Genomic DNA, 27,196 nt, shown 5'->3' on the forward strand with positions numbered 1-27,196 from the left:
CTGGAGGTGGGCATTTGTATTTCCCTCCTCTCAGGTATTTCCTAAGTAACCTACTCAGCTAACCATACATTCTTGTCTTGGCCCACTGTTTAAAAGAGTCCTACAAAGCTCATAACACTTCCCAAGGATTACATCAATTACGTCTCCTAAACAATTTACATATAATCCCACAATAACACACAAACATTTGCATTTTTAATACAATGCACTCCTACAATACTTAAACTTATTTCAGCAAGGTTTGGCCAGGGTAGTGCAGGAAATTGCCTTAGCTGTCACACTACGCACTTAGGAGACTAACTTTAGGCACCTATATTTTAAATACTGGCCAAAAAAACTTAACTAAACTCTTTTTTATTTGGGTAATGTCCCTCATCAGCATCCATCTTCATCTCACCAACAACCAGTGGACCAAATTCTGAACCACTGTTCTGCTGCCTCCAGGCTGAGCAGTCACGAAAGAGAAATGTAATCTTGAGGGGGAACCCACAGGAACAATGCAGTCTCTCTGCACCACAGGCTGGGGAATCTATGAACCTGCTTTCCATGGCCATATATGTTGTTCCTCATCTGCCATCCCAGCACAGGGTAAGGGTTATCTCTGGCTGTGTGACATCTGGGTAGCTCATGAATGTGCCACATGTTACCCCATCATTTACAGACCTACAGACAATTCCTATATGAGGCTGCCAAGTAGGGAGAACAGGATCATCAAGAATGAAAATTCCCCCCCTCAGGGCAATTGGGAAGGGGGAGGAGCTAAGACAGCTTCCCTGGAATCCCCAAGCGACTCTTGCACAAAGCATAATTTTGTCCCATCTTCAGGCTCCTCTCTCACCTCCACAGCAGCTTTGTGAGTCCCAGGATTGCAACAGACTCCAGAGAGAAAATGGAAAGATCCAGAAGGGCTGATTGGCACGGGCAGTCCGTTCAAATGCTTGAGCCCTCACCCCATTCACCTGCTGTGTGTGCCCCGACCTCAGAATGATATCACACCTGTGGCCCACATGAAGGTCAGAGTGCTCCCTAGCTAGTGCAATATATGAGAGGTCTTTTTGAGCTGTAAGTCCCAGCTTCTCAGGAACCAACAACGCCCCCTTTTGGTGTTAAAACATCTCCTTTATTTACTAGGCGGACAAGGGAAACATGGTTTCCAAAATCAGCTTTGTCTCTCATACTTTTCTTCACTGCTGATGTAAATGTTACTGCAGTTACTTACCAAGCTTTAACTTTCCACAACCAAACACAGACAGACAGCCAAGCACAGATATCAGGGAAGACAGCAGAAGAGGGAAAAGGATAAAAAGCTCAGCTGTGGCTGAACTGAAATAGTGTTATCATGTCAAAGGTGGCACCTGTCTTGGATTGGCAGGAAGCCTGGCCCATGGACATTCGGGTCGTCCTGGAGTTGGAGGTGAAATCCTGTTGTCAGGAGAAATTGCCAACTTTATCCCAATAGAAGGAACCAGTGGAGCAGGCAATGACCAAATTCTGGACAGGCTAGGTCATACTGAGAAAAAATGTGGTTTGGTAGGTCCTTCTAGAGCAGAGGTTCTTAGAACAATTTTTTTGGTGGCCTAAGAATACAGCCACCAACTCTTGCTGGTGGCCACACTCACACTTTTTCATGAAATACTTAATTACCTTTAGGAAAACCAAATAAATATGCACAAATTATGATGATTTGGACATGTATATATTTATTGCTAGCTAGTAAGTCTGTTGTGAAAAGTGATATTAACAAACATACAAGTATTGCTTTTCACAGCAGTCTTACTCAGCCCTGGCAAGCCTGGGGAAAAATTAAGCCCTGGATGGAGGATCAGGGGAGGCATTGGGGGCCAGGGAAGATGGGGGTTGGCAGAGGTAGCAGGGGACCGGAGCTTGAAGCCCTGCTGCCAGAGCCTGAAGCCTCGCGGCTGAAGGACAGGGCCCAACGACGGAACTCAAAGCTGTGTGGCCAGAGCCTGGGGCCTGCTGTTGTGCAGCCAGAGCCCAGGGCTGGAGCCCAAGCCCCATGTCCAGAGCCTGCCTCCCTGCTACCTCAGGGCTGAAGCCCAAAGCTTGAGCCCCACTGCCCCTGTGAAGGCCGGGAACTCACTGGCTGCCTGGTCCTTCAGCCTTGTGCCCCAGGTGACTCCAGAGGGGGGCAGGACCCAATCCCTGCTGATAGCCCCAGCAACCAACATCAAGGCGGTGCATCTAGGCGCAACAGGGACTCCTGGGTGTTAAACAAAGCATCCCTCTCTGCACTGTTTGAGAGTTGAGCCAGCAAGTCTATGGTCATCCTGAATGAGCAAGCAAACACTATGCACACCACACAGACTCCCACAAGACCACATTCTGTCTGCTACTTCAGCTCCTTCCTTCCCTCAGGAGCCTGAGAGTTTTCCTTGAGAAGATGGCTCCTGAGCCCCACAGTGAATTTCCAACAGGGTCAACCCAAAGAAGTGCAGTGTTCCCAGCTCCACCTATGTGGCCACAGAGAGGTCACTTGACCTTGTCAAAATGAGAACAAAGCATCAGCATCAGACTGGTAGCCCATTGAAATAACCCTTTGCAAATGTTAACAGGGTTTTCCTGATCTGTTCTATGCTACATAATACTGCTGTGAGACCTGGACTACACTGGCCTGATGGGGCAGACATAAATGAATTAATGACCTCTGCTGAACAGGGAGAAAGTGAAGCAGGGATTCAGGTGGCCATAATATGAAAGAAGCTACAGTACTTACAGCACCCTCACCCTTTGTGGGAGAATATGCAACAGTTGCCCCTAGCCTCATGAACGTACCATTTCTCCAGCAGGTATTCTAGGCAGCCATACTATTAGTGATGTGAATTTTCCATACACACCTCCCCATTATTCGCATTTCTGATGTCTTGTATGTTTCCAAGTTCTGTGTTTGTTCTTTTCGTTACCCAGTGCTCACTGCGTAGCCCCTGGTTGGCTGCCAGATGGGGTCCAAGAGTAATCGAGGAACACTTTTGCATTTTGCAGCTTGCAGGCCCAATAGGACAGATGATCCTCTACTGCATAACCTAATATGATAGTAGCATCTTGAAAACCCATTAGGCTGTGAGTGCTCACCTAGATTCAGAGCATCCGGGCAGTATGGGAAGCCAGAGCAAGGGTTACATTTTCAGAACTTCTGGATCATTCTGGACTACAGCTTTGAAAATTCTCGTTTTTGAAAGCATCCATAACAGAGAGCTCCAGTCCCCTGATGTTTACCCCATGACTTCCTTTGGAACTCACGCTACATAGGCCTTACTCAAATTCACACAGGAAGGCTGTGATAAACCTGGGAATAGACTCCAGGTCTTCACATGCAAACCATCTTTCTGTCCCTCAAGGTAATGTGCCTTTACCGTAAAGGAAAGAAATGCCCCTAATTTGTGGTTATTTACAGCACTGTAAATCAAGCATTTGCCATGAAGTACCAATAAAAATTGTTTAACATCAGACTTAAATAACTAAACTCTCAGCAGCAGCTCATAAAATGAGACTTGGCAGTTCTTATGCAGTTATGGTTAAATTGACAGTCCTTTAGGGAGTTAAGATAGCCAAAAGCAGTAATAGTTAAGAACATAGTGATAGATAGTGCAGTTTGTTGGTTGGACAATCTTTACTGCACACTGTTGAGCCCTTCACATGTTAGGAACTGTTAATTAGCACTGGAATGGGAGAATGAAGATATCCGTTAATGGGAGACTTTGTCATTCAGTACTATCCTACTGAACTGATATAGCCTTCACCCACATGGGCCTAGACAGAAGAATGAGCTCTGGCATAAACGGTCCTGTTGCCATCTGTATGTAATAGGATACTTTTCAAGCAGGAAGAAAGATGGAAGAGGAAGCAAGTCCAAAAGAGGCTGAAAGGGAAAATCAAAATCTGAAGAAGGGACCCAGAGCACAAATGTAAAAAGAACATCCATTAAGAATCTACATCTCAATTCCCTTTAAAAAGTCAGGTGTGTGAGTTAAATTAGCCTTGAGCAAGGTCTAAGTTCCACTGCCAAAAACCACTTCCACTGCCAATAGCCCAAGCTGACATAACAGAAGCATTTGGGGACTTTTCTGTAGCATTAGGCATTCATGTCTCTTTTCCACTTACTTTTTTAAAAATGTATTTGTATTGTGGCCAACTACCTCCCTCTCTGTTAAACACGGTGAGTTTACAGATGGCGTCCAAATCAGATCCACAGCCCTACACTTTGAGGGACTTTTAACTCTGTCCCCAGACCTGGATCTGACTTTTGCAGTCTCCCGTATCCTGGAGCAAAACATGCTGAAACTTTGGCATGTTCAAAATCTGGATCCAAATTTTGCAGCATAATCCCACCTCTGGGCTCCATTTCTGTTACAGTTGTGAAAGCAAGGCAATGTTGCAGTGCAGTACAGCCTTGTGATCCACACCTAGTCACACTCCCCACCCCTACAAGAATGCTGAAGCAACTTTCAAAACTCTAAATGCCAGTGGGCACTGGGAGTGTTCAAAGGCTTTCAGTCTGCAGTCTGAAATTTATTTTCCTGATATTAACTTGTGCAACTCTAAACTGTGTCCTTCATGCCCATGCATGAGTGTGTCCAGTGGCACAGAACAGCATCAGCCCCAGAACAGCTCAGGCTTTATGCCACAGAAAGCTGGCATATATGCCAGGGGTGGAAAGTCTGCAGTGGTGAAAGTCAGCTGCAAACTTCCCTTTGCCACATGATTCAGAGGCATCCAAGGCAGCCCAAAAAAGTGGCAGCACTAGGTGGGGACGGTGTCTTGTTAGTGTGGCCAAAGAAATGTGCTGACTCAGAACATCTCTGCTACAACCTTCACAAACTGGACCCCCAGACAGACTTAATACTAGCTACCGTCCCACCGGGGGACTCCTCCACCAGGCAGTTACTTTCACTGATGCATAGAGCTTAGAATTGCCTTCCTGTGCCAGCTTTGGAGAAAAGGCCTAGCATCTGTCAGAGCATAAGAAATGGCAGCATCAGAGCCATCAGCATGAGCATGAGACTGTTCAGGGGAAATTCCCACGTGAGATTCTGAAATCATATTCTGTGTAGTCTCCTCTCCGTAGCCCAACACACTATGCCAGGAGGATCAGCCAGTAGCCATGACCTGGGGTGCACTCAGCTGCTACCATTCAGTCACTCGTCAAGGGGGCTACTAACAGATAGGCGACAATTCCCCTCCTCCCTCTGCTTATCACACGCTGCACCCCATTCTAACAACGCCATAGTACTACACGAAAACAGAGAGAACATGGCATGCAAATGATGACTAACGAAAGAGAAATGACCATTTATTTCAAAAATGGCAAGATGTGGTTTGCAGTTATTTATTTTATTAAAATGGTTACATATGTTGAAACAAAAAAGAGCAATACTAATAATGTTTGTTTTTCCTACATCATAAATAATTATTGAGTCTCCATTAGCTGTTGGCTCAGCACTGATCATGATCCTTGTTATTTAAAAAAACCCACACACACATACAACCTATTAGCATTTATGTTTTTAGAAAACATTTAAGCAGCAACAGAAAAAAATAAATTAAAGAAAATTGTAACAAGAAATGATGCAAGTATTTGTTAATTGTAAAACCTACTTGATATGTTTTTTTCAGGCTATTCTTTGTGCTTTGATCGTTTAAAAAAAGACAAACACATGTTTCTAAAATGGCTTGTCTTCTCCAGTTTATCCCAGAGAAGTCACTGAAAGTACTTTTCATTTTTAACACTATGACAAATATTGTTGTCATTTAGTCAAATAAAAACACTGAGAATATATCTAACAGAATAGTTTGACAAGACAATCAATTTATTGTCACAAAATATTTAATACCAGAATAACTTATAATAGTATGAACAAGAGTGAAGTATTTACTTTCTGTTCTTAGTTACAAACTCACATTATTATGAAAAAAATCCAGTAAGTCAGGTATCAAAAATTATTGTCATGGAATTCTAAATACATAATGATGCAAGTCAATAAGAGGTATACTTCAACTGTTCATACAGTCATGACATATGTTTCCTGCTTGGCACTTTATGTCAATGCAAATCAGCAATTTAGAAAACAAAGTAAAAATATATATGTACAAAATATTTCCATATCAATCATTTTCACTGTACCCTAAATAAACCCAACATAATAGTATGTTACATCGGGAAGTGTCCTAGAAGTCACAAAAAGGATATTTGCTATATATCTTGACTATTTTAGTGCAACTGGAACAGACTATGCTTGTAGGGTAGTTTCATTATTGGCCCAGTCCTGCTTCCACTGAAGTATATGGGAGTTTTGCTGTCAATGTCAACATTCCAGGACCAAAGGGCGAGCAATAACAACTGATAGGTTACCCACAGGAAAAAATATCCAAACCCTGGGAACAATCAGCTCTTTTCCAGTTTTCTGTAACTGATTCAGTACAAATTATATTTGGCTTCACCCTTGTTTATTCAAGCACTGGTTAGGATATTGTTGTACGATTCAAGAAAACCTTGTACACCAAACACAAATTTCTGCTTTTACATTGATTATATCACTCAATAGCAGTCAAGTTTAGAGACTTAAAATGTTATTTTTAACGCATGATTTAGCATTGACTTTAAACCCTCCTAAAATACATGCTGATATTTTTCAGTGTTTCATGTCCCAGATGTTTTTAATTTGCGTTTTAACTTGGAGTATATATAGTTTTGATTATGTCTTTTTTTCCATTGAAATGTGAATTGTCAATCAACTGTCCTTATTTGATACAGTATGTACAAAATAAAGGCATTTGGACATATTAAAGTAATAAGAGTTTCCATTGTGGAAAGTTATTGAGCTCCAGTACAAATAACAAACTGTACTATAGGTTTAGTTTGGTACCAGAAGAGATTGGTTTTGTTTATGTATATAACTACTTCAATAAGTCAATAGCAAAGCTTTAGAAAGATGAAATCCAAATTGACTGTACAGATGGTCTTGCTGCAACCTTCTCCACTATAAATCTCTAATGATCACAATGTCTGTGTGTACGTGTGCATTCAGATTAATTTGAATGACTGAAATATTCCTAAACCTGTATGTTTTCTACAGTATTGCACTTTTCAAAGGAGTTATTTTGGTATTTTAACACACTGCAGATACAGGTAAGAAACATGCACAACAACCTCATTGTCACTTTGACAAAACAGACTATACAATTTTTAATAATACTGTGGATTTAAAAAAAAACAAAACATTTTCATTAAGATTCGCCAGTCATCAATTTGTATAAGTCAAATACACAAAAATTCTCTCAAGGGCTTCCAGCAATAATGTGTTCAGCCCTAGACTGCTCAGGCTCACTTGAAATAATATACAAAGATTAAGGTTAATGGCATTGTCATTTTGAGGCATAACTGTGTTGTACTATGCCCACGTTATAGCTTATTTTTTGAAAGCAAGGCACTTATTGTTATAGCAATGCAGACATTTTATGCGCACTTTGATTAACATAAAATAAGTTAATATTTTGATAAAAATGGACTTTATTTTATAATTTACATGCCTTTTATAGAAGCAATTGAACATTTTATTTAATACAATGAAAAAGTCTGGGTCTGAGAGTGCATTTTAATTTTTTAACTGACCATAATGTTAAAAGGATCTATTTTCAATATTTGCTTCATAGCTGTGGATCGGATTTTACTGAAAACCAATGCTGTGAGGAATGTCCATTTGACCAAAAAATGTAACAATTTCTCAAAACTGCTGAACTAATGGCACTTTAACAGTCTTTATTTCTGATATATGTGATGACTTTTGAATGATGCAGCTGGTAGTTCCCTGCAGTTTATCCTTTCCTTGGGCAAGGTTTGTTAGGGCCATCGCTGCATTGATCTCCTTCCAGTATGTTTCGTCTTTGCTTGTTCCTTTTCTGTTAGCTGCGCTAGATTCAAGCAACAACAAACATTTACATGTACAGATTACATATCTACCATGACATGTGACCAGGGTACATATTGCACAGAAAAATTCAAATGGCAAAGACAGCCCCTCACTCACCTTTCACACTTGTTGGGTCCATTTTCCAAAGTTTCTGAAAGCAGAGAGAAAATCCTATTATTGTCCATTTTGCGCAGAGTATTTCCCAAAACATACCCCCAAACCCAGCATTAAATTGGCTCCGGTGGAAATAAGACTACTTCTGAAATGGAGATTAGTCTTTGATTAAATTAGTTGTATAGATATCCAATGGGAGAGCCTGAAATACCGTGGACCAGATTCACTCAAGGGTCTTGGCCAGGAGGAACTAGCATAGACCCTGAGCAAGGCACCAGGTGACAAAAAGTCCACTTTGAGAAGCTATGGCCAGGTAAAGACACAGGGGTATCATAACCAGCAAGGCCCCCAAAGTAGGTAGCATGAATGGGGAAGGAGCTGCTCTCTAGGGATGAATTCCTCCTGAGCACAGCGTACCAGGCTTGGGGGTAGATGTAGTTCTCCCAGCTTCACAAAGGTGACTCTGGCCCTGGAAGCTTACTAAAGGTTCTGGTGGGATGAAGCTAGATGTTAAAAAGAATAATCCCGAGGACATCAGGGATGATAAGAAACATGAAAAAGCAGAACCACAGTCCTGTACGAATCTAAAGGTAAATTTTCTACAAAAGAAAATTTCCACTGACAAGACAGTATGTGGTTTTAAATGTGACCCTGACCCAGTTTGTAACTAAACCACAAACAGGGATTTGGAAAGGACACATATTTACAGAAATAACAAACACACATGATCAGTAGCCTTTAGTGATTTTGTTGTATCACAGGCATTTTCTCCTTTGCCCCATCCAGGCGATCCTTTTCAGAAAAATTCTGTGAGGGGAAGGGAAAGTTGCATCAGCATCTAGAACATTATATGTGATTATGCTAAATCCTGCAGTTTCCAGGGTGCGCCAAGTGGCGCATATAGCCCTGTGAAACATCTGCCAGGCAAACCAAGCGTTGGGGGGCAACTTGCCCCATAGCAAATGACACCCTTGCCCACTCAAGAATGACAATTGTTCATTCAAGGAAGTTCTCCACAGTAACAGACGTAAGTGGATTTCCAATTAGGCACAGTAGGCACATGCCTAACGGTGCTGGCATCCCCTGTCTGTGTCTGGATTCCAGAGAAGACATATTTGAGAATCAGGCTGATCACTGGTTGCCAGCTACCACGATAATGCCAAGGATGATCTTTTCTTTAAATAGAGCTTCCATCTGAAGGGATCCCAAAACACTTTACAAACTTTACGAGGTAACTGTGCAAACTATATATAAAGAATCACTTCATCCGCCACTGGAATGCAGCCACTTCTGTCATGAAACCCAACATATGTTTATCAGCACAACACAGCACATAGCTATATTCTATACCAGTTCAGGGTAGGAAGTAAAGAATATGATATCTAGCTGACATTGCAGGAGAAAAGTAAGCTGGCAGGAAATAATTAAACGAGTTAGAATTTGGCTAGTGTGCCAAACTTTAACAAATACCCTCTCCTCTTCCGAAGTGCCATGAATTTCATAAATCTTCCCAAGTGGTCAGGGACCTGAATTTTCTATGTCTTTCCAAGATTAAATGTACAAAAGCACAGTGCCCACTAGCAGTATTTTAGGATATTGCTTCAGTACTGGTCTCAGCAGGGAAAATGTGCGATCTGTACTGAGAGAGGGAGTCACAGAGAGAAGAAGAAACATTTGATTTGGTGGGATGTACTGAATCATCCCAGTATAACAAAAGGCCACCTGCTTAACCCTGTACCTCCCTGTATATTCTTTTCTTCTGATTCATTTATTTTCTTTCATTTTAAGAGGATAGGATGGGGGTGAATATGCCCCACCTTGTAAAAAACCCTGTGTGGGTAGGTGTACAAATAGAAACGGAAAAAATAATCAATGTCACTGCCATAAGAACACACACTCACTCAAGCATCTGTGAGACTTTTACTTTAGGAAAACATTCCTGTGAACAAAAAAATTGCTTGTACAAACATTTGAGGAACATGGCCATGAATGGTGATCAGTATTCCAATTCCACTGTTGATTTCAATGAGTATTTGCAAATCTTTTTTAGGAGTGTTCATCTAGATATAAATGAAAGTGACTTGCCCAAGGTCATATCAAACCAGTACCACAGCCAAAAAATAGACTCTAAGGGCTTGTCTACATGAGAAGTTTAAATTGCACTAATTTTAGCTAGAATACACTCAAATAACTTGCATATATACAACGCAATTCTAGTCCTCACTCACCGACATTTACCATTACATAATGCTATTGTTTTAAATAAAAAATAACTCTTTAACTCAGTCAGGTTTTGTTTTAAAAAACAAATAGATGTACTTAAAATGTTTGTCTCTAAAATTGCACTGTAACAGAAATATCATTGATTATTTTGCAAAGTTCTTGCTAACAATTGATAAAAGAGAAAGATTGTATAATGAACTCCGAAAACCTTTTATTTCCAGGGTTGTGGCCCTTTTTGCTGCCAAAATTCCTTTGCTTCTACTCCTAGTTTCTACTGCACTTCTTGTCTTGCACTTCTATAGTAGCCAAGAATCTCAAACCACTTTACAAAAAGTATTAATTAAGCCTCACAACAACCCACTGAGGTTGGTGGGCACTGTCTCCATTTTATAGATAGGGACAATGCAGCACCGAAAGGCTAATGACGCCGTTCAGCCAGGTGATAAGTGCCTTTACCTCCCCCTGATGTCAAGGGGAATTGAGGGTCTCTAGGATTGCTCAGCACCTTGGAAGATCAAGTCTTTAAAATGACTGGACCAAATTCACAAAGCAAAGCTACATTTTGCTTGTTGTTCACCTCTCGTAATTTGTCCTGCTCCGTCTCTCTGAGTATTGGGCATAATGTCTTTTGACATTCTATGTATCTGAATACCAACTAATCAGAATATTTTAACTGCAAAGGCAACACATTGGTGAAAACAACTTCTGAATGTAAAAAAATACCCACAGGACGCTGTATTTCTGAACAACAAAGGAGATGGGGATCTTGAATGCTGAAAGCCAGAATATACAATGTATTCCTGAAAATGGTGTTGTTTCCTAAGACAGATCCTTTTCAGTCGCAATGGTAAAAATGGCATGACACTGGCACTGAATACTGTCCTTGACAATGGTATTTGCAAGGACTGAATTAATAATGCTAAACATATGAAATCCCATTGACCATACCGAGGTGAACACTTGGTCATCAGCAATGTACAGAATGAGCATTTTAAACTTGACCTATAACTACTATAAAATAGACTTGAACTGCAGATCCCAAATTTGACCAGTACTTTATTCAGGAGAGCAGGGATACCCCAGATTTACCCTATTTAGTAGCCATGAGCCTATGAGCTATCTTAATTTGCATAAAGTAGACCTGATTGCAGACATCTTTCTCTAGAGGCCCGGCTCTCCTTTTGGTTCCATCAAGATGGAGCAATACATACTGGGAGCTTTAGCCTCAATGAGCCAAGCTTCTTTACTAAAAATTAATAAAGGCTGCATTGTAGAGGTCTCTAGTCCACATTTGGCTTTGGTATTGTATTTTGGTTACCAACCCTGTGTAGCTTGATAAAGGAACAAGCCAATATCATGTCATGCACTATGTACAGTACTACCAAATTATAGGACCTCCATAGCACTTTACATATGAAAAGCACTGTATAAACAACTATGTCTTGAAGAAGAACTCCAAAGTTCGTCTCTCTCACCAGCAGAAGTTGGTCCCATAAAAGACATTACCTCATCTACCAGGTCTCTCTAATATCCTGGGACCAACACGGCTATAACAACACCGCATATAGAAAAGAAGTACTTGTGGCACATTAGAGACTAACCAATTTATTTGAGCATAAACTTTCGTGAGCTACAGCTTACTTCATCGGATGCATACTGTGGAAAATACAGAAGATGTTTTTATACACACAGACCATGAAAAATTGGGTGTTTATCACTACAAAAGGTTTTCTCTCCCCCCACCCCACTCTCCTGCTGGTAATAGCTTATGTAAAGTGATCACTCTCCTTACAATGTGTATGATAATCAAGGTGGGCCATTTCCAGCACAAATCCAGGTTTTCTCCCCCCCCCCACCAAAACCCACTCTCCTGTTGGTAAAAGCTTATCTAAAGTGATCACTCTCCTTACAATGTGTATGATAATCAAGGTGGGCCATTTCCAGCACAAATCCAGATTTTTTTGTGATAAACACCCATTTTTTTCATGGTCTGTGTGTATAAAAACATCTTCTGTATTTTCCACAGTATGCATCCGATGAAGTGAGCTGTAGCTCACGAAAACTTATGCTCAAATAAATTGGTTAGTCTCTAAGGTGCCACAAGTCCTCCTTTTCTTTTTGCTAATACAGACTAACACGGCTGTCACTCTGAAACACTGCATATGTAAGGATAAATATATAGCAATAAATATATGACAGGCACCTGCAGTCATTATCAACTGCATAACACTGTCTACTGAATTCCAAATATCACATTTTCTAAATGTCCTCTAGTTTCAGCTGCATCCAATATTCTTCTTCTGTGTCCTACTGAAAAGGTACTGGATTAAGTATCAGAGGATGATGCACTTCAGTGAGGGGAGGAGTGATTTCTGTGTACACTTTGGAAAATACTTCAGGGTCCTTGGGGTGAAAGACAATTAAACAGCAACAGTCAGAAATGCCCTTTTATTACGTGTTTGTACTGTGTCTAGTACAGGGGACGCTGGCCTACAACTACCACAACATAAATAATAAATAATTATGACTGTTGTTGTTGTTGTTGTTGTTGTACCTTCCTTTCTGCTGTTCCTTTCTGCTCCCAATTACACAAGCACTCAAGAGGGTTAGATTTTATTGGCCAGAAATGCTTCATTCTGTTCCCACCATGCACCCAAAGAGACCAGCTCGGCTGAATATTTGTTCCCTGTTGTTTATAGCAGGAAGTACCAATAAATCTCCTACCAATGGGATCCTATATACCTTTCCATTAATAGAAGTGTTCAGTATAGAGTAGGCATTAAAACTATAGCATTCAGTGCCAAGATTATAGTTACTGGACAATAATAGCTCCGTAATGCAGTATGGTATTTTTCAGGAGTCACATAATTATCATTATTAATACATCACACATATAGTATATTCTGTTTTTCATATTCAAAGTTCTGTAAAAGTATTAACTCATTAATAATCCTGACAACACACTCGTGAGGTAACTGTTATTATCTTCATTAGAACAGATGGGGAAAATGAGACGCAATGTACTGAAGGTGACACTATTCACTCGAAACTCGTCAACTGCAAAAGAAAAGTTAAAAGTCATATTTTTTCGTGACTATGCCCACCCTGAGCCCTCCTGCCAGTTTTAGTACTTTCATCGGCACAGTTGCCTATTTTAAAAATATTTTTTCTCTCCCTTGCTACTGCATGAAAGACCCACACAAACTGAATGACAGACTGCACAAGAGAAACAGTGAAACTGGCTAGACAGAACAGGCTGTCACATACACTAAGTCAAACTGAGGAAAGAGCAAGGTGTTTTTCCTCCAGTGTCTTTCCATTACATTTATCTTAGCTGTTACTTGTAACGATAACAGGCAAAACTTTTACAGACAGATATGTGGTTTTTGTAAGTTGACGGTGTCCCTTTACATGGCTTGTCCGATGCCCCAGAAGGAATTGGTGTAAAGCCAGGAGAGGAATACAGGGCCATTCCATGCAACTAGGACAGACACCAGCAAACTAAGATCTCCTTATTTTGACATGCTTGCAGCAGTTTCAGTTATTTTAGAAACACTCATAGGCTTGTCCAGTTATTTCAGTCTAGCCTCCAAATATGGAAAGAGGCTGGAATTTAAGAACAAAGCTTTCAATAATATAAATTACAGCTACAGCTTAGTCTTCATTTTGACCTGACAGTATTATTTTTACAGCACACACTTGTGCAATTATGAACAGCTTCACCAAAGTTCCCTCTAGTGAGCAGCTAATGAAAAAACGATCAATTATGCTGCGTCCTGTTAAGGGACGCACATCCCCCTTCCCTCCTATTTTATGAAATTTATAAAAGGATTATGCAAATTGCAGTATTTGTGTGCCAGACCCTGCTTTTTTGTTATCATTTAGAATATGCAGAGCAAATGGAGCTTACAATTCAAAGGAAAAGGGGTGTGTATGAGAGGTTGGAAGAGAGAAAAAGAGAAGGTTACAGATTACATAGTGAAAACAAACCAACATGGAAATTAACAGGAAGTCACTCTCATGTGACTGAAACATATTTAGAATGTATAGATTCCTTATAAATTTTACATTCTCTATTCCAAAAATAAAGACAACTCTGATCAAAAGGGGCTCTTTGTCCCCAAATCGTGAATACTGTAAAATATTTGCGGGGTTGATAAAAGGCCGTGTATAACTATCTTCATTTTAAAATTGGCAACAGCACTCGACTGTTTCTCTTTCCTCCTCTTGTGCACTGTGTTTTGTTGGTTTGGGAGACCCTGGTTTCACATGTGTTGACCAGCATTTTCAAAACAAGCTAAAGAAAGAAACAGAAGGAGGAAGAGGGATGAAGAATAATAGGAGTCAGTTGAATGAAAAATAAAGTTTACATATGTATGTAAATTAGTGGTGATGTGATATAATTCTCCAGGTTACAGACATATCTTGATTGTATAATGCTTTTCAAACCACAGTTTAAGGGTACATGACTTAAACAGCAGTGTGAGAAAGCAGAGGGGAAAGCTGGGTTAAGTGGAATTAATATTATTATATTAATTTACATCAATATAGCTCCTTTCCTCCCAGTAGATCCCAAAGTAGACCCATAAACCAATCAACATCACTAAAAATCCAGCCACCACTGGAGGACAAAGGTAGCAAGCAATCAGCGTAGAGCATGCTAAGCAACAGAAAGGAGAGACAATTGTAATCATGAACACTGGGCCATTCTCCTACTCTTACAAAGAGTGTCATTTAATATCCACGCAGAGCAGGTAGTCCCTTCTGAAAGACCCGAACTCAGTAAACAGCAGTTCATCTAACTTGAGTGGAGGAAATGTGAGTTGACCCGCCTCTGTGCTCAATCTATGGAGACTAGGTGTTACTGTTCTGTTCCTTAAACCAACAAATATACTTCTTTCTGAAGGACAATTCTGTTCAGCTAATGGGCCATTCTATCAAACAGCTTTATAGAGCATTTATGATCATCTTCTGACCCCAGAAACTGGTGCAGAGTTCTTCAAAAAGCCTTTTCCCTTTGTGCTCCCCTGTTCCATGTCTCGCTGATCTACAGAAGCCCCATGACAGATAAATTATAGAGGGAGGAGGGTAGAATGGAAATCTCACTCTGAATCTGACTGCAGTATATAGCTTTTTTTTCTGCAGTGGAGAAAGTCCAACATCCTCTCCCCCCCCACAATTTCCCCATCATAAGCAACAGAACTGCTCAAGGCAGTTTACAGCCTTGAGAATCTGGCCTGTCTCCACCTGGAATCAGAATTAAATGTTTCTCCCATGGGGAATTTTCTATCTGCTTTGTGGACAGGGTTGATCAAATTTTGAACAGACTGGCTGCCGCTGACAGAGTTATTTGCGTCAGGCCAGGGGAGAAGCACTGGTCGACTTACTGCCAGTTTGCACTGCCAGAAGTGTTGGGGAGTATCAGGCTATGACCTGTGAACTGGACCCACATCCATCCTACCGATATAATCTCCTGAGCACGTACTGGGTTCACACTTGGCAGAAATTTGTCAATACCTTATTTTGTGGAGCTGGAGGAGGAAAGGTGCCAGAAACTCTCAAATGAATGACCTCTAGCCCCATGCTCAGAAGACCAATTCTTTAAATTGATGTTTTCACTGATGATTGCCCTTTCTGTATGCTACAAAAGGTTACTGAGAAGGCTGTGATGAAGTAGCTCCAGCAACACCTTGCCTCGACCCCTTTCAATCTGATTTTAGATCTGGCTACAGTACAGAGCCTGAACTGGTCTTCCTGGCTAATAATCTCTTTCTGTCACTAGACAAAGGATACAGGTACCTGTACTGTCCTTCTTAGATCTGTCAGCTGCTCTCAGATTTATCTTTGGAGCCTGGCAGCGGGAAGAGAGTTGTTTGAATGGCCCCATTACTGCTTTATGCAGAGATTTCAGAAGGTGGAATTGGGACATTTAAATATAGATTTGTATTTATTTATAGGGATTTTTTGCTGAGAGGAGTTGCTTATCTGCTCTGATGGTTCTCTCATATAGGTATCAAAATCTGTCACTTCCCCTCTCTTGATTCAAATGTATATGAGGTCACTGGAAGAGAGTGAGATAGTGTGGGTGCAGTGCCAACAATATGCTGATGACACTGGGTATGGAGGTTATTGCACATAGGCCTTACCAGTTATTCCTATATTTGCCAACTCCAGACTGAATAACTGCAATGTTCTGTGCATGGGAATACCTCTGTAGACCACTTGAACTTCAGCTAGTGCAAAAGCATTTTATTTAGATTTTTTTTCATTTGGATCATATTATACCTATTCTCCACAGACTGCATAGGCTACTAGTTTGTTTCAGGGTGCAAACCCAGGTGTTGGTATTGATCGATTCTTTAAAGCCCTATATGGTTCGAGTCTTGCCTGTTTCAGAAATCACCTTCTTTTGTGCACCCAACTCACAGTTTGGAACAGTGCTGCTCTGGATTATCATCCCTAGATTTGAATGGCTGGGACAAGGCATTCTCAGTGAAACCTTCACTTCTGGAATTTGCTTCTGGCTCTGGAACATCAGACCCAAGTGTGTTAACCTTCAGGGATTGGTACAAGGCCTATCTACTCACTCAAGTCACTGGAGACACAAGAGCTTGAAGTTTTCCTCTGTGGAGTTTATAACAGAGAATGGGAAGCGTTGATCTTGGTGGAGAGTTGTCAGCAAATGGAGGATTGTGTTATGTTCTTTTGGGGCCTGATCCAAAATTCACTGAAGTCAACGGGAATCTTTCTTCATTGACATCCTTAGGCTTTGGATCAGGCCCTTCCTTTGTAATTAATAATGTTGCATATGAAGGGACTACAAAATATCTTGTATTGACTGGAGGAATGGACCAGATGATCAAATAGGGCTTTTCCATCTTGAACTGTTATGATTTATAATGTAAACTAAGAAAACTTCATTTGTCAAGCAGTGGGGAGGGGAATAGGAGAGCTAAAGGAGGGAAAGAAAAGAGGAGAATGGAGAAGAGAAGGAAAAAAGGTAAAGGAGATTTTAAAAGGGGGAGTGGGGAGAGAGTGAGAGTACATGAGGAGAAAGGGAGTAAGAGGTAAGAAGAGAGGATATTTTCTGTATGTATTTCTTTATTTTTAATATTAAAATATCCCCTTCCCAGCCAAGATCCTCAGACAGGCATGTTCAGATTTTCACTCTATTTGAAAAGTATAACTAGGAGTTCTTAAAGATTAAAACAAGGCTTTTAAAATAAAAAAAGTTAAAGTTAAATGCAGCCAGGGTAAGCTCTCTTATACTGCATGGCAAGCCCCAATTGTTTTTCATTAAAAGTGAGGGATAAAGGAGTGGGTTTCAAAGTCATTTTTCAACACTGTGTTGACACTATGGCAGTAAAATCAGATTTTGTTATGCTAGTTGGCTGTGGGTTTGGGAGCAGACCCTACACGCACGGTATAATATTATGATATAAATGCATACACACAGGATGTTTTCAGACTCCTGCCACAGAATTCACAAAAATGTTGCACAGAACTCCAGGGACTCTGCTCATAACCATTCCCCTGAGCTGTCCAGTTCCCCCACACCCCAGTCAGCCCTCCCCAACAACAACAAAACATATTTATACAAGGTACAAAAGTCATTTAAGCTGCAAGATGCCCTATTGTCAGGCCATACATCTGAATTTCTAACCCAATGCCAGAACTGATTCCAGGGAGTACTTATCCAGCATTACAGAGTGAAACATGCAAGTCAGAAGAGGGAAAGGACTTAATTGTTTCTCTCTCTCTTGCATACACCTGATTGAGGAAAAGGTAAAGAAGTACTTGACAAACTGACATGACCTTTCTAAATATAAATCCACAACAAAATGTTCATTTCAAAGCACAATGGGATGTCAGCAATAGTTTTTACAGCTAAATGTTCAAAAGAGTCACCTAAGTTGTGCCTAGACATTTATATTACCTATGCAATCACACAGGAAAGGCTTAAAACAAGGCTTCAATGGTGCATAAGCATTGCAGGGGCGAATTTCACCTATATACAGAGAACCTTCATATGCACACATTGACCCACCTGTCACAGCACTTTTGAACCAGCCTCAAGAGGGGAAAGAGCTTAATAGGGCCCCCAACAACTTGTTTCAGATCAGAGAAGGGCAAACAACAGATTTCTCAATTCAGTGGGAGTTCCAAAACACAAGGAATAATTGTTTTGAGTTGACCTGAAAGGAAATGTTTTTGAAATTTCTGGTGAACCAAAAAGTTGGAAAAAAATCTGTTTGGGGCTGAACTAAATGGTTCATTTGGCCCAAAACAAAACGTTTCAGTTTGACAGAAATTAATACACGAAAAGTCATTTTGAATAAAAAAAAATCAAAATGCTTCATTGCATACATTTCACAACAAAATGTTTCAATTTTTTCAGAATTTTGTTTTCTTTTGATTTTAGCAGAGACAATCTGGCAAATTCAAGGGAGTAGTTTGGTGCCTTAGTCCCCCGGGAATCTAGCCCAGAGTTCGTGTGTGACACTAGGCAAGTCACTTAAACCAACATCTCACGGGGGTCACTGATTGTGTGTTCCTCATTTTCTGAGCACCTTACTTGGGACCCTGGGGTCTGATTTACAGAAGTGCTGAGCACTCACAGCTGCAACTAAAGTCAACGGGAGCTGTGATTTGAGCACATAAAATGCTATATAATACTAAGTACCTTGAAAAATCAGGTCCTGGGCATCCCAAACTGGACACCCAATATTAGGGGATCTCTCTATGCCTCAGATCCTCATCTGTAAAATGGAGATAATACCACGCCCATTGTCTCACAGGGATGTGCTGAAAATAAATTCATTAATGTTTGTGAAGCACTCAGATACTATAGCGATAGGTGCCATAGAAAACCCCTGAGGAAACCAACAATTCTGTTTGAGTAGCATGCAATAAATAAGGCCTATGGCCACTCATGATGAGGAGAAACAAAATATTGAACAGCTCTTCATTAAGTGAGCACCATCCATCTTATGCACCAAATGAGGCAGGGGTCTTGTGGAAAAAACGGTATGGCCCAGTCTCCTCCCATCCCAACTCCCAGTCCCAGTTTCCACACACACATCCAGGCTCCTTGACCCAATCTACTCCTCTCCCCTCCCCTTGTCTGGGTCTCGGCGAGACAGTCTCTTTGCTCTCAGTCCAGGTGCCTGTACCCCAACCCAACACAGCCCACAGCAGCCTAGAGATGCAACTGCAGGAAAAGTCCTGCTCCGTCCCAGTGTGCACAGAATCTTTGGAGTATTTAGCTTCTAAAATCCAAGCAGTCTCTACTTAGAATGTGCAAATCACAATTTTTCAAAGGCTTATAACTTTGCCAAATTTGGATGGATTTTCACGGTGTTGGGAAAAGGCATATCTTTGATACAAAGGCTACCCTCATACCAAATTTCAAGTCCCTTCTCCTCCTCTGCTCACCACAACTCAGTTTACCTTTAACTTCTTGTCTATTATACGTTTCTTCCCAAATCCAAATATTCCCAGACACCTTCCAAACAACAGGCCCTTGGAGATTTCCACAAGCTGGAAGGTTTGTCAATGTAGATACTATGCTTTCAAAACCATTAAATGAGTGATGAAAAAGAATACAGCAAACAAGATAAAGGAGGGAAGAATACTGCAGCAAAAGGAGTTCACAAATTTTGTCCAGAGTTCAGGAGAAGCAGAAATTCCTCTGCTCCTCAAGGTCTCCAACCACCTGCCTGTATGCAAAGAAAGATTTGGGTCTGTCTTTGTACCAGGAGATTCTCTCCCTACAGATGTGAGGAAGGTGGAATCCCATGTGGAGTCTAGCATGGTGCAATTTCAGTGTGCTGTCAAGAAACTAATCTTTGAAAGAGCTCTCAAACCCAGCTATGGTGGTGGGTGTGGTATCAGGAGACAGATAGCTTAGCTTGTGTTCTTGAGGAATAGAGGAATCTTTACATTTTAAATGTCAACTCACTGAAAGTTGTAAAACAGATGAGGCCATTTTATTCCAGTATAGTGTCTAATGTGCGGGAGGTCTTAAAACAGTGGTAGATAGATTTGTATATGACACTGTGAAGGCTTTGGATCCGAAGAGCTGTGAGGAGGCGAACTGAATGGTTCTTTCGGCAAAACATTTGAAACTGTCTAATGAGGTGAATGAGAATAAAGAGAACTAAACAAATATTTGTACTGAATGCCTTGTCAGAACTGGGAGATTGCTTCTGATATGATCTATATTTCTAATGTTATTGTTTCTCACAGGCTTACAGACTTTGTAGATGTTTGTTGGCTACTAAATCATTCTTTAAGAATGTTGGCACCATTCCTAAGCTTGACTAGTCTAAATGAGAAGAGATTTGTTACACAGTAGATACTGATGCTTTGAAAGAAAGTGGTCTTGAAGAAACTAGCTTTCAGAGGAGAGTTGAGGGTGTGATCTAGTGGTAAGAACATTGGTCTGGGAGTCGGGATTCCTGGGTTCAGGTCTGAATTATGCTTCCGACTGTGTGACCTGGGCAGCCTCCCAGTGGCATAGCTGATCTATTTGTATAATGGGTATAGTAACTGCGGAAGTTCAAACCCAATGGCATTTGGGGGTTTGCAGGAGACTTACATTACTTTAAAATGTGTTTGAGGAAAAGTTGCAGAGTTTTGTCTGTTAACACTGATATAAGACATGTTCGGAAAGATTCTGCCCTCTCCTGAAATCTACACAGCATAGGAAAAAGTTGGGAGAGTGGGAAAGGGCCATCAGGCAGCAGCTTCTGACTTACAGCTGGTCAGAAATTTTTCGTCAAAATCTTTTTTCAATGAGAAATGTTGTTTTTATCAAAATTGAAACATTTAAAAATGTGTTGATATCAATGAAAATTCCTACAGAAAAAATATATTTCAAACTGGACAACAAAATTGTTTCCGAAAATTCTGCAAAACTTGAATTTTTCAGAAACTCCATTCTATGGGAAATATTAAAAATATTTGATTTTGTTCTGAGCCAAACTGAAAACAAATTATGAAATGTTAAAATTTTCTACCAAACAGAAATTCAGACCAGCTCTATTACAACTTCATTTTCAAGCTCCCCTGGCCTTAGTCTAGGGGCTGCTCTAAGCTATGGTCCCTACAATGAATTAGACACCTCTCATACCCCTCTTCACTATTGTCACGGTTCCTCCCCCACTCTGAACTCTAGGGTACAGATGTGGGGACCTGCATGAAAAACCTCCTAAGCATATCTTTACCAGCTTAGGTCAAAACTTCCCCAAGGTACAAAATATTACACCTTGTACTGGCCGCTACCACCACCAAACTAATACTGGTTACTGGGGAAGAGCTGTTTGGACGCGTCCTTCCCCCCAAAATACTTCCCAAAACCTTGCACCCCACTTCCTGGACAAGGTTTAGTAAAAAGCCTCACCAATTTGCCTAGGTGACTACAGACCCAAACCCTTGGATCTGAAAACAATGAAAAAGCATTCAGTGTTTTACAAGAAGACTTTTAATAAAAAATAGAAGTAAATAGGAATAAAGAAATCCCCCCTGTAAAATCAGGATGGTAGATATCTTACAGGGTAATTAGATTCAAAAACATAGAGAACCCCTCTAGGCAAAACCTTAAGTTACAAAAAAGATACACAGACAGAAATAGTTATTCTATTCAGCACAATTCTTTTCTCAGCCATTTAAAGAAATCATAATCTAACACATACCTAGCTAGATTACTTACTAAAAGTTCTAAGACTCCATTCCTGTTCTGTCCCCGGCCAAGACGACTACAGACAGACACAGACCCTTTGTTTCTCTCCCTCCTCCCAGCTTTTGAAAGTATCTTGTCTCCTCATTGGTCATTTTGGTCAGGTGCCAGCGAGGTTACCTTTAGCTTCTTAACCCTTTACAGGTGAGAGGAGCTTTCCCCTGGCCAGGAGGGATTTCAAAGGGGTTTACCCTTCCCTTTATATTTATGACACGCCCCCCAAATCTCAGCTAGGGTGAAACACTGGCTGGGATTTCTTCCTGGAGCTCTAGGAAAACAGAGTTAATAAGACACATGCATCTCTAAATATACTACCAAGTACATAAAGACTAACAATATTTTCCACATCTCAAGGACGATTTTAACCAGTTGATTCTGGGAAACTTTCAAGGGAGAGTGCATCAGCCACTTTGTTAGAAGCTCCTGAGATGTGTTGGATGTTGAAATCAAAATCTTGGAGAGCTAAACTCCACCGAAGAAGTTTTTTGTTAGTTTCTTTGACGGTGTGAAGCCACTTTAGTGCAGCATGGTCGGTTTGCAGGTGGAAACGCCGTCCCCAAACATATGGGCGTAGCTTTTCCAGAGCGTAGACAATGGCATAACATTCTTTTTCAGTGACTGACCAGTTGCTTTCCCTCTCAGACAGTTTTTTGCTGAGAAACACTACAGGGTGGAATTCTTGATCAGGTCCTTTCTGCATTAAAACTGCTCCCACACCACGCTCGGATGCATCTGTGGTTACTAGGAACGGTTTGTCAAAGTCTGGGGCCCTTAGTACAGGGTCAGACATGAGTGTCGCTTTAAGCTTGTTAAAGGCCTTCTGACACTTTCCGGTCCACTGAACAGCATTTGGCTGTTTCTTTTTGGTTAGGTCTGTCAGTGGGGCAGCGATTTGGCTGTAGTGCGGTACAAATCGTCTGTAATAACCGGCCAAGCCTAAGAAGGATTGAACCTGTTTCTTTGACTTTGGGACAGGCCACTTTTGGATAGCATCCACTTTGGCCTGTAGGGGGCTGATAGTTCCTTGACCCACCTGGTGTCCAAGGTAAGTCACTCTGTTTAGGCCTATTTGACACTTCTTAGCCTTAACAGTTAGTCCTGCCTCCCTTATGCGCTCAAGGACTTTTTGTAGATGTTCCAGGTGGTCTGCCCAGGAATCCGAAAATATGGCCACATCGTCAAGGTAGGCGACTGCATATTCTCCTAATCCCGCTAGGAGACCATCTACAAGTCTTTGGAAAGTGGCGGGTGCATTTCGCAGCCCGAAAGGGAGTACATTAAATTCATACAGCCCGAGATGGGTGATGAAGGCTGACCTTTCCTTGGCAGATTCATCTAGCGGTACCTGCCAGTACCCCTTGGTTAAGTCCAAGGTAGAGATGAACTGGGCCCGTCCCAGTTTCTCTAATAGTTCATCAGTGCGTGGCATTGGATAGTTGTCTGGGCGAGTTACAGCATTTAGCTTACGGTAGTCCACGCAAAAACGTATTTCCCCATCTGGTTTGGGAACTAGAACCACTGGAGATGCCCATGCACTTTCAGAGGGGCAGATTACACCCATCTGTAACATATCCTGGATCTCCCGTTCTATAGCAGTTTTAGCTTGAGGAGACACCCGGTAAGGGTGGACCCTAATTGGGTGAGCATTACCTGTGTCAATGGAGTGGTATGCCCGTTCAGTCAGTCCTGGGGTGGCTGAGAACGTTGGCGCGTTGCTAGTGCACAGCTCCTGGATATGCTGTCGCTGCATACGCCCAAGGGTCATGGAGAGGTTCACCTCTTCCACACCACCAGCACATTTCCCTTCGTAATAGACACCTTCAGGCCACTCAGCGTCGTCTCCTCCCTGGGCTGTAAACTGACAAACCTTTAATTCTCTGGAATAAAAGGGCTTTAGAGAATTAATATGATACACCTTAGGCTTTCGGTTGGAGGTGGGGAATGCTATGAGATAATTAACAGCTCCCAGGCGCTCCTGGACCACGAATGGCCCTTCCCACGATGCTTCCATTTTATGGGCCTGGAGCGCCTTTAAGACCATGACCTGGTCTCCTACTTTGAAGGAACGCTCTCTGGCATGTTTATCATACCAGGCTTTTTGCTCTTTTTGAGCATCCTGTAAGTTTTCTCTAGCAAGGGCTAAAGAGGTTCGGAGGGTGTTTTGTAGGTTGGTTACAAAGTCCAGAATGTTAGTTCCTGGAGAAGGTGTAAATCCCTCCCATTGCTGCTTCACCAACTGCAATGGCCCCTTAACCTCACGGCCATATACAAGTTCAAATGGGGAAAACCCTAAACTGGGATGTGGTACAGCTCTGTAGGCAAAGAGCAACTGCTGCAATACTAGGTCCCAATCATTGGAGTGCTCATTTACGAATTTACGTATCATGGCCCCCAAAGTTCCATTAAACTTCTCCACCATGCCATTTGTTTGATGATGGTAAGGAGTGGCAACCAAGTGATTTACCCCATGAGCTTCCCAAAGGTTTTTCATAGTTCCTGCCAGGAAATTAGTCCCTGCATCTGTGAGGATGTTGGAGGGCCAACCTACCCTGGCAAAAATGTCTGCTAGTGCCTGGCACACACTTTTAGCCCTGGTGTTGCTTAGAGCTACTGCTTCCGGCCATCGGGTGGCAAAATCCATGAAAGTCAGTATGTACTGCTTTCCTCTGGGTGTCTTTTTCGGAAAAGGACCCAGAATATCCACAGCTACTCGCTGAAATGGAACTTCAATGATGGGGAGTGGCTGGAGAGGAGCTTTGACCTGGTCTTGGGGTTTTCCCACTCTTTGGCACACCTCACAAGACTGGACATAGGTAGAAACATCCTTGCCCATTCCCTCCCAGTGGAATGACCCCCCCAACCGGTCTTTGGTCCTGTTCACCCCAGCATGGCCACTAGGGTGATCATGGGCTAAGCTCAAGAGCTTGGCCCGGTATTTAGTTGGAACTACCAACTGTCTCTGAGGATGCCAGTCTTCCTGGTGTCCCCCAGGAAGAGTTTCCTTGTATAAAAGTCCTCTTTCTACAACAAACCTGGATCGATTAGAAGAGCTGAGAGGCGGTGGGTTGCTCCGTGCCGCCGTCCACGCTCTCTGGAGGCTTTCATCTGCTTCCTGTTCGGTCTGGAACTGTTCCCTTGATGCTGGAGACATCAGTTCCTCATTGGATTGGGGACATAGGCTTGGTCCCTCTGGAAGCGATATAGGGGATGGAGCTGTTTCTGTTGACTGTGAACCGCTCTCCGCTGGTGCACTATGTTGGGATTCAGGCTCCGGCTGAGCCTCTTGTGTAGGGTTATCGGCTGCTGCCAGTTCAGGTTCGGTGGGGCCCTCTGGTGTTGAGGTTGCAAGTACTGGATTCAGTGCTGGCACGGGGTCTGGTGTTGGTTGTTTGGCTGGTTCCGGTTCTGGGACTGGTTCCGTCTGGGTCTCTGGGACTGGATCCACTACTGCTGTTGCAGACATTGGCCTGGGGTCCGGGTCCATCACCTCTGACCGGGCCCTGATAGAAGTTTCCGGAACAGAGCTAGGCCTCACGGCTTGTTTAGCCTGGCTGCGGGTGACCGTTCCCACCCTCTTGGCCTGCTTCACGTGATTGGCCAAGTCTTCCCCCAACAGCATGGGGATGGGATAATCATCATAGACTGCAAAAGTCCACATTCCTGACCAGCCCTTGTACTGGACAGGCAACTTGGCTGTAGGCAAATTGAAAGAGTTGGACTTGAAGGGTTGAATCGTCACTTGGATCTCTGGGTTGATTAAATTGGGGTCCACTAAGGAAGCATGGATAGCTGACACTTGTGCTCCGGTGTCCCTCCACGCAGTGACCTTCTTCCCGCCCACACTCACAGTTTCCCTCCACTCCAAGGGTATCTGGGAGGTATCTGGGCCTGTGGACCTCTGGTGTGATTCCGGTGCAATGAACTGTAATCTGTTGGGGTTCTTGGGGCAGTTGGCCTTTACATGCCCCAGCTCGTTACATTTAAAACATCGTCCAGCTGACGGGTCACTGGGGCGAGGTGGGTTGCTGGAGAACGGGGTGGTGGGACGATAAGGGGTCTGGAGGGTTCTTTGGGAGGTAGGTGGGGCTTTGGGCGGCCCCCGGTAATAGGGTGTGGTCTGGGGTGGTCCCTTCTGGTCTCCGCTCCAACTGCGACCAGTTTCTTCTTCTCTGCCACCTCCACCCATCTGGCTCCAATCTCTCCTGCCTCGATTACAGTTTTGGGTTTCCCATCTAGGATGTATCTTTCTATTTCCTCAGGAACACCCTCTAAGAATTGTTCCATTTGCATTAGGAAGGGCAAATTTACTGGAGATTCAACACTTGCTCCTGATATCCAGGCATCCCAATGTTTCACAATGTGGTAGGCATGTCGGGTAAATGACATGTCTGGTTTCCACCTTAGGGCTCGGAACCTCCGACGAGACTGCTCGGGTGTTATCCCCATTCTGACTCTCGCCTTGGATTTAAACAGTTCATACTTGTTCATATGTTCTTTAGGCATTTCAGCTGCCACCTCAGCTAAGGGTCCACTGAGCTGCGGCCTCAGCTCTACCATGTATTGGTCAGTAGAGATGTTGTACCCAAGGCAGGCCCTTTCGAAGTTTTCTAAGAAGGCCTCAGTATCATCACCTGCCTTGTAGGTGGGGAACTTTCTGGGATGGGAAGTGGTACCTGGAGAAGGATTGCTAGGGTTTGTTGGTATATTCTGCTGGGCCTTTATCCTCTCCATCTCCTCCACATGCTTCCTTGCCTCCATTTCCCTCTTGTGGGCAGCCTCCTGTACCTCCTTCTCCAGCCGCATGAGTTCTATCTGTCTTTCATGTTCCCTTTGTTTTTCCTCAGCCTGAAATTTGGCTAATTCCAGCTGTAGTCGAGCCGAGGATTTGGCCATTCTAACCTCTCTGTTTTTAACTAACTTTACACCCGAGGTTTAGAAATAAACAAACAAAACTTGGCTGTAAAATTTTGCTGTGCTGGAATAGAATACCTATTCTCTGATAGTGATTGTCAGCCTACAGAAAAAGACAATTCCCTTGTCTCTGCTCTGGGCCCAATTTAAAGCAAAAAACCTCCAACTACTTGGAAACCTGCTTACCCAGCCCAAAGAAAAAAAAAATTCTTTTCTAACCTGTGCTCCTTGTAAAACAAAAAAAAATCAAAATCCTAAAAAAAACCCTGCCACTTTTGTCTCC

At 42.3% G+C, this 27,196-nt stretch overlaps 1 protein-coding gene across 6 annotated transcripts in view; it reads right to left on the minus strand.

Moving 5' to 3' along the window:
• Positions 1-5,338: 5,338 nt before the first annotated feature.
• MKX (mohawk homeobox) overlaps positions 5,339-27,196 on the minus strand; it is a 63,230-nt gene continuing 41,372 nt past the window's right edge. For 5 of the 6 annotated variants that reach the window (XM_084620419.1, XM_084620421.1, XM_084620417.1 and 2 more), the window contains exons 6-7: positions 8,043-8,076; positions 5,339-7,926 (exon numbers count right to left, since the gene is read on the minus strand). In XM_084620419.1, the coding sequence (XP_084476545.1) occupies positions 7,740-7,926; positions 8,043-8,076 (221 nt within the window). In that variant the 3' untranslated portion in view covers positions 5,339-7,739. The remainder of the gene's footprint in view (positions 7,927-8,042; positions 8,077-27,196) is intronic. The other variant, XM_084620422.1, reaches the window with a different exon arrangement.

Source organism: Lepidochelys olivacea, assembly GCF_965140295.1.
Source record: "Lepidochelys olivacea isolate rLepOli2 genome assembly, chromosome: 2".
Taxonomy (NCBI): Eukaryota; Metazoa; Chordata; order Testudines; family Cheloniidae; genus Lepidochelys; species Lepidochelys olivacea.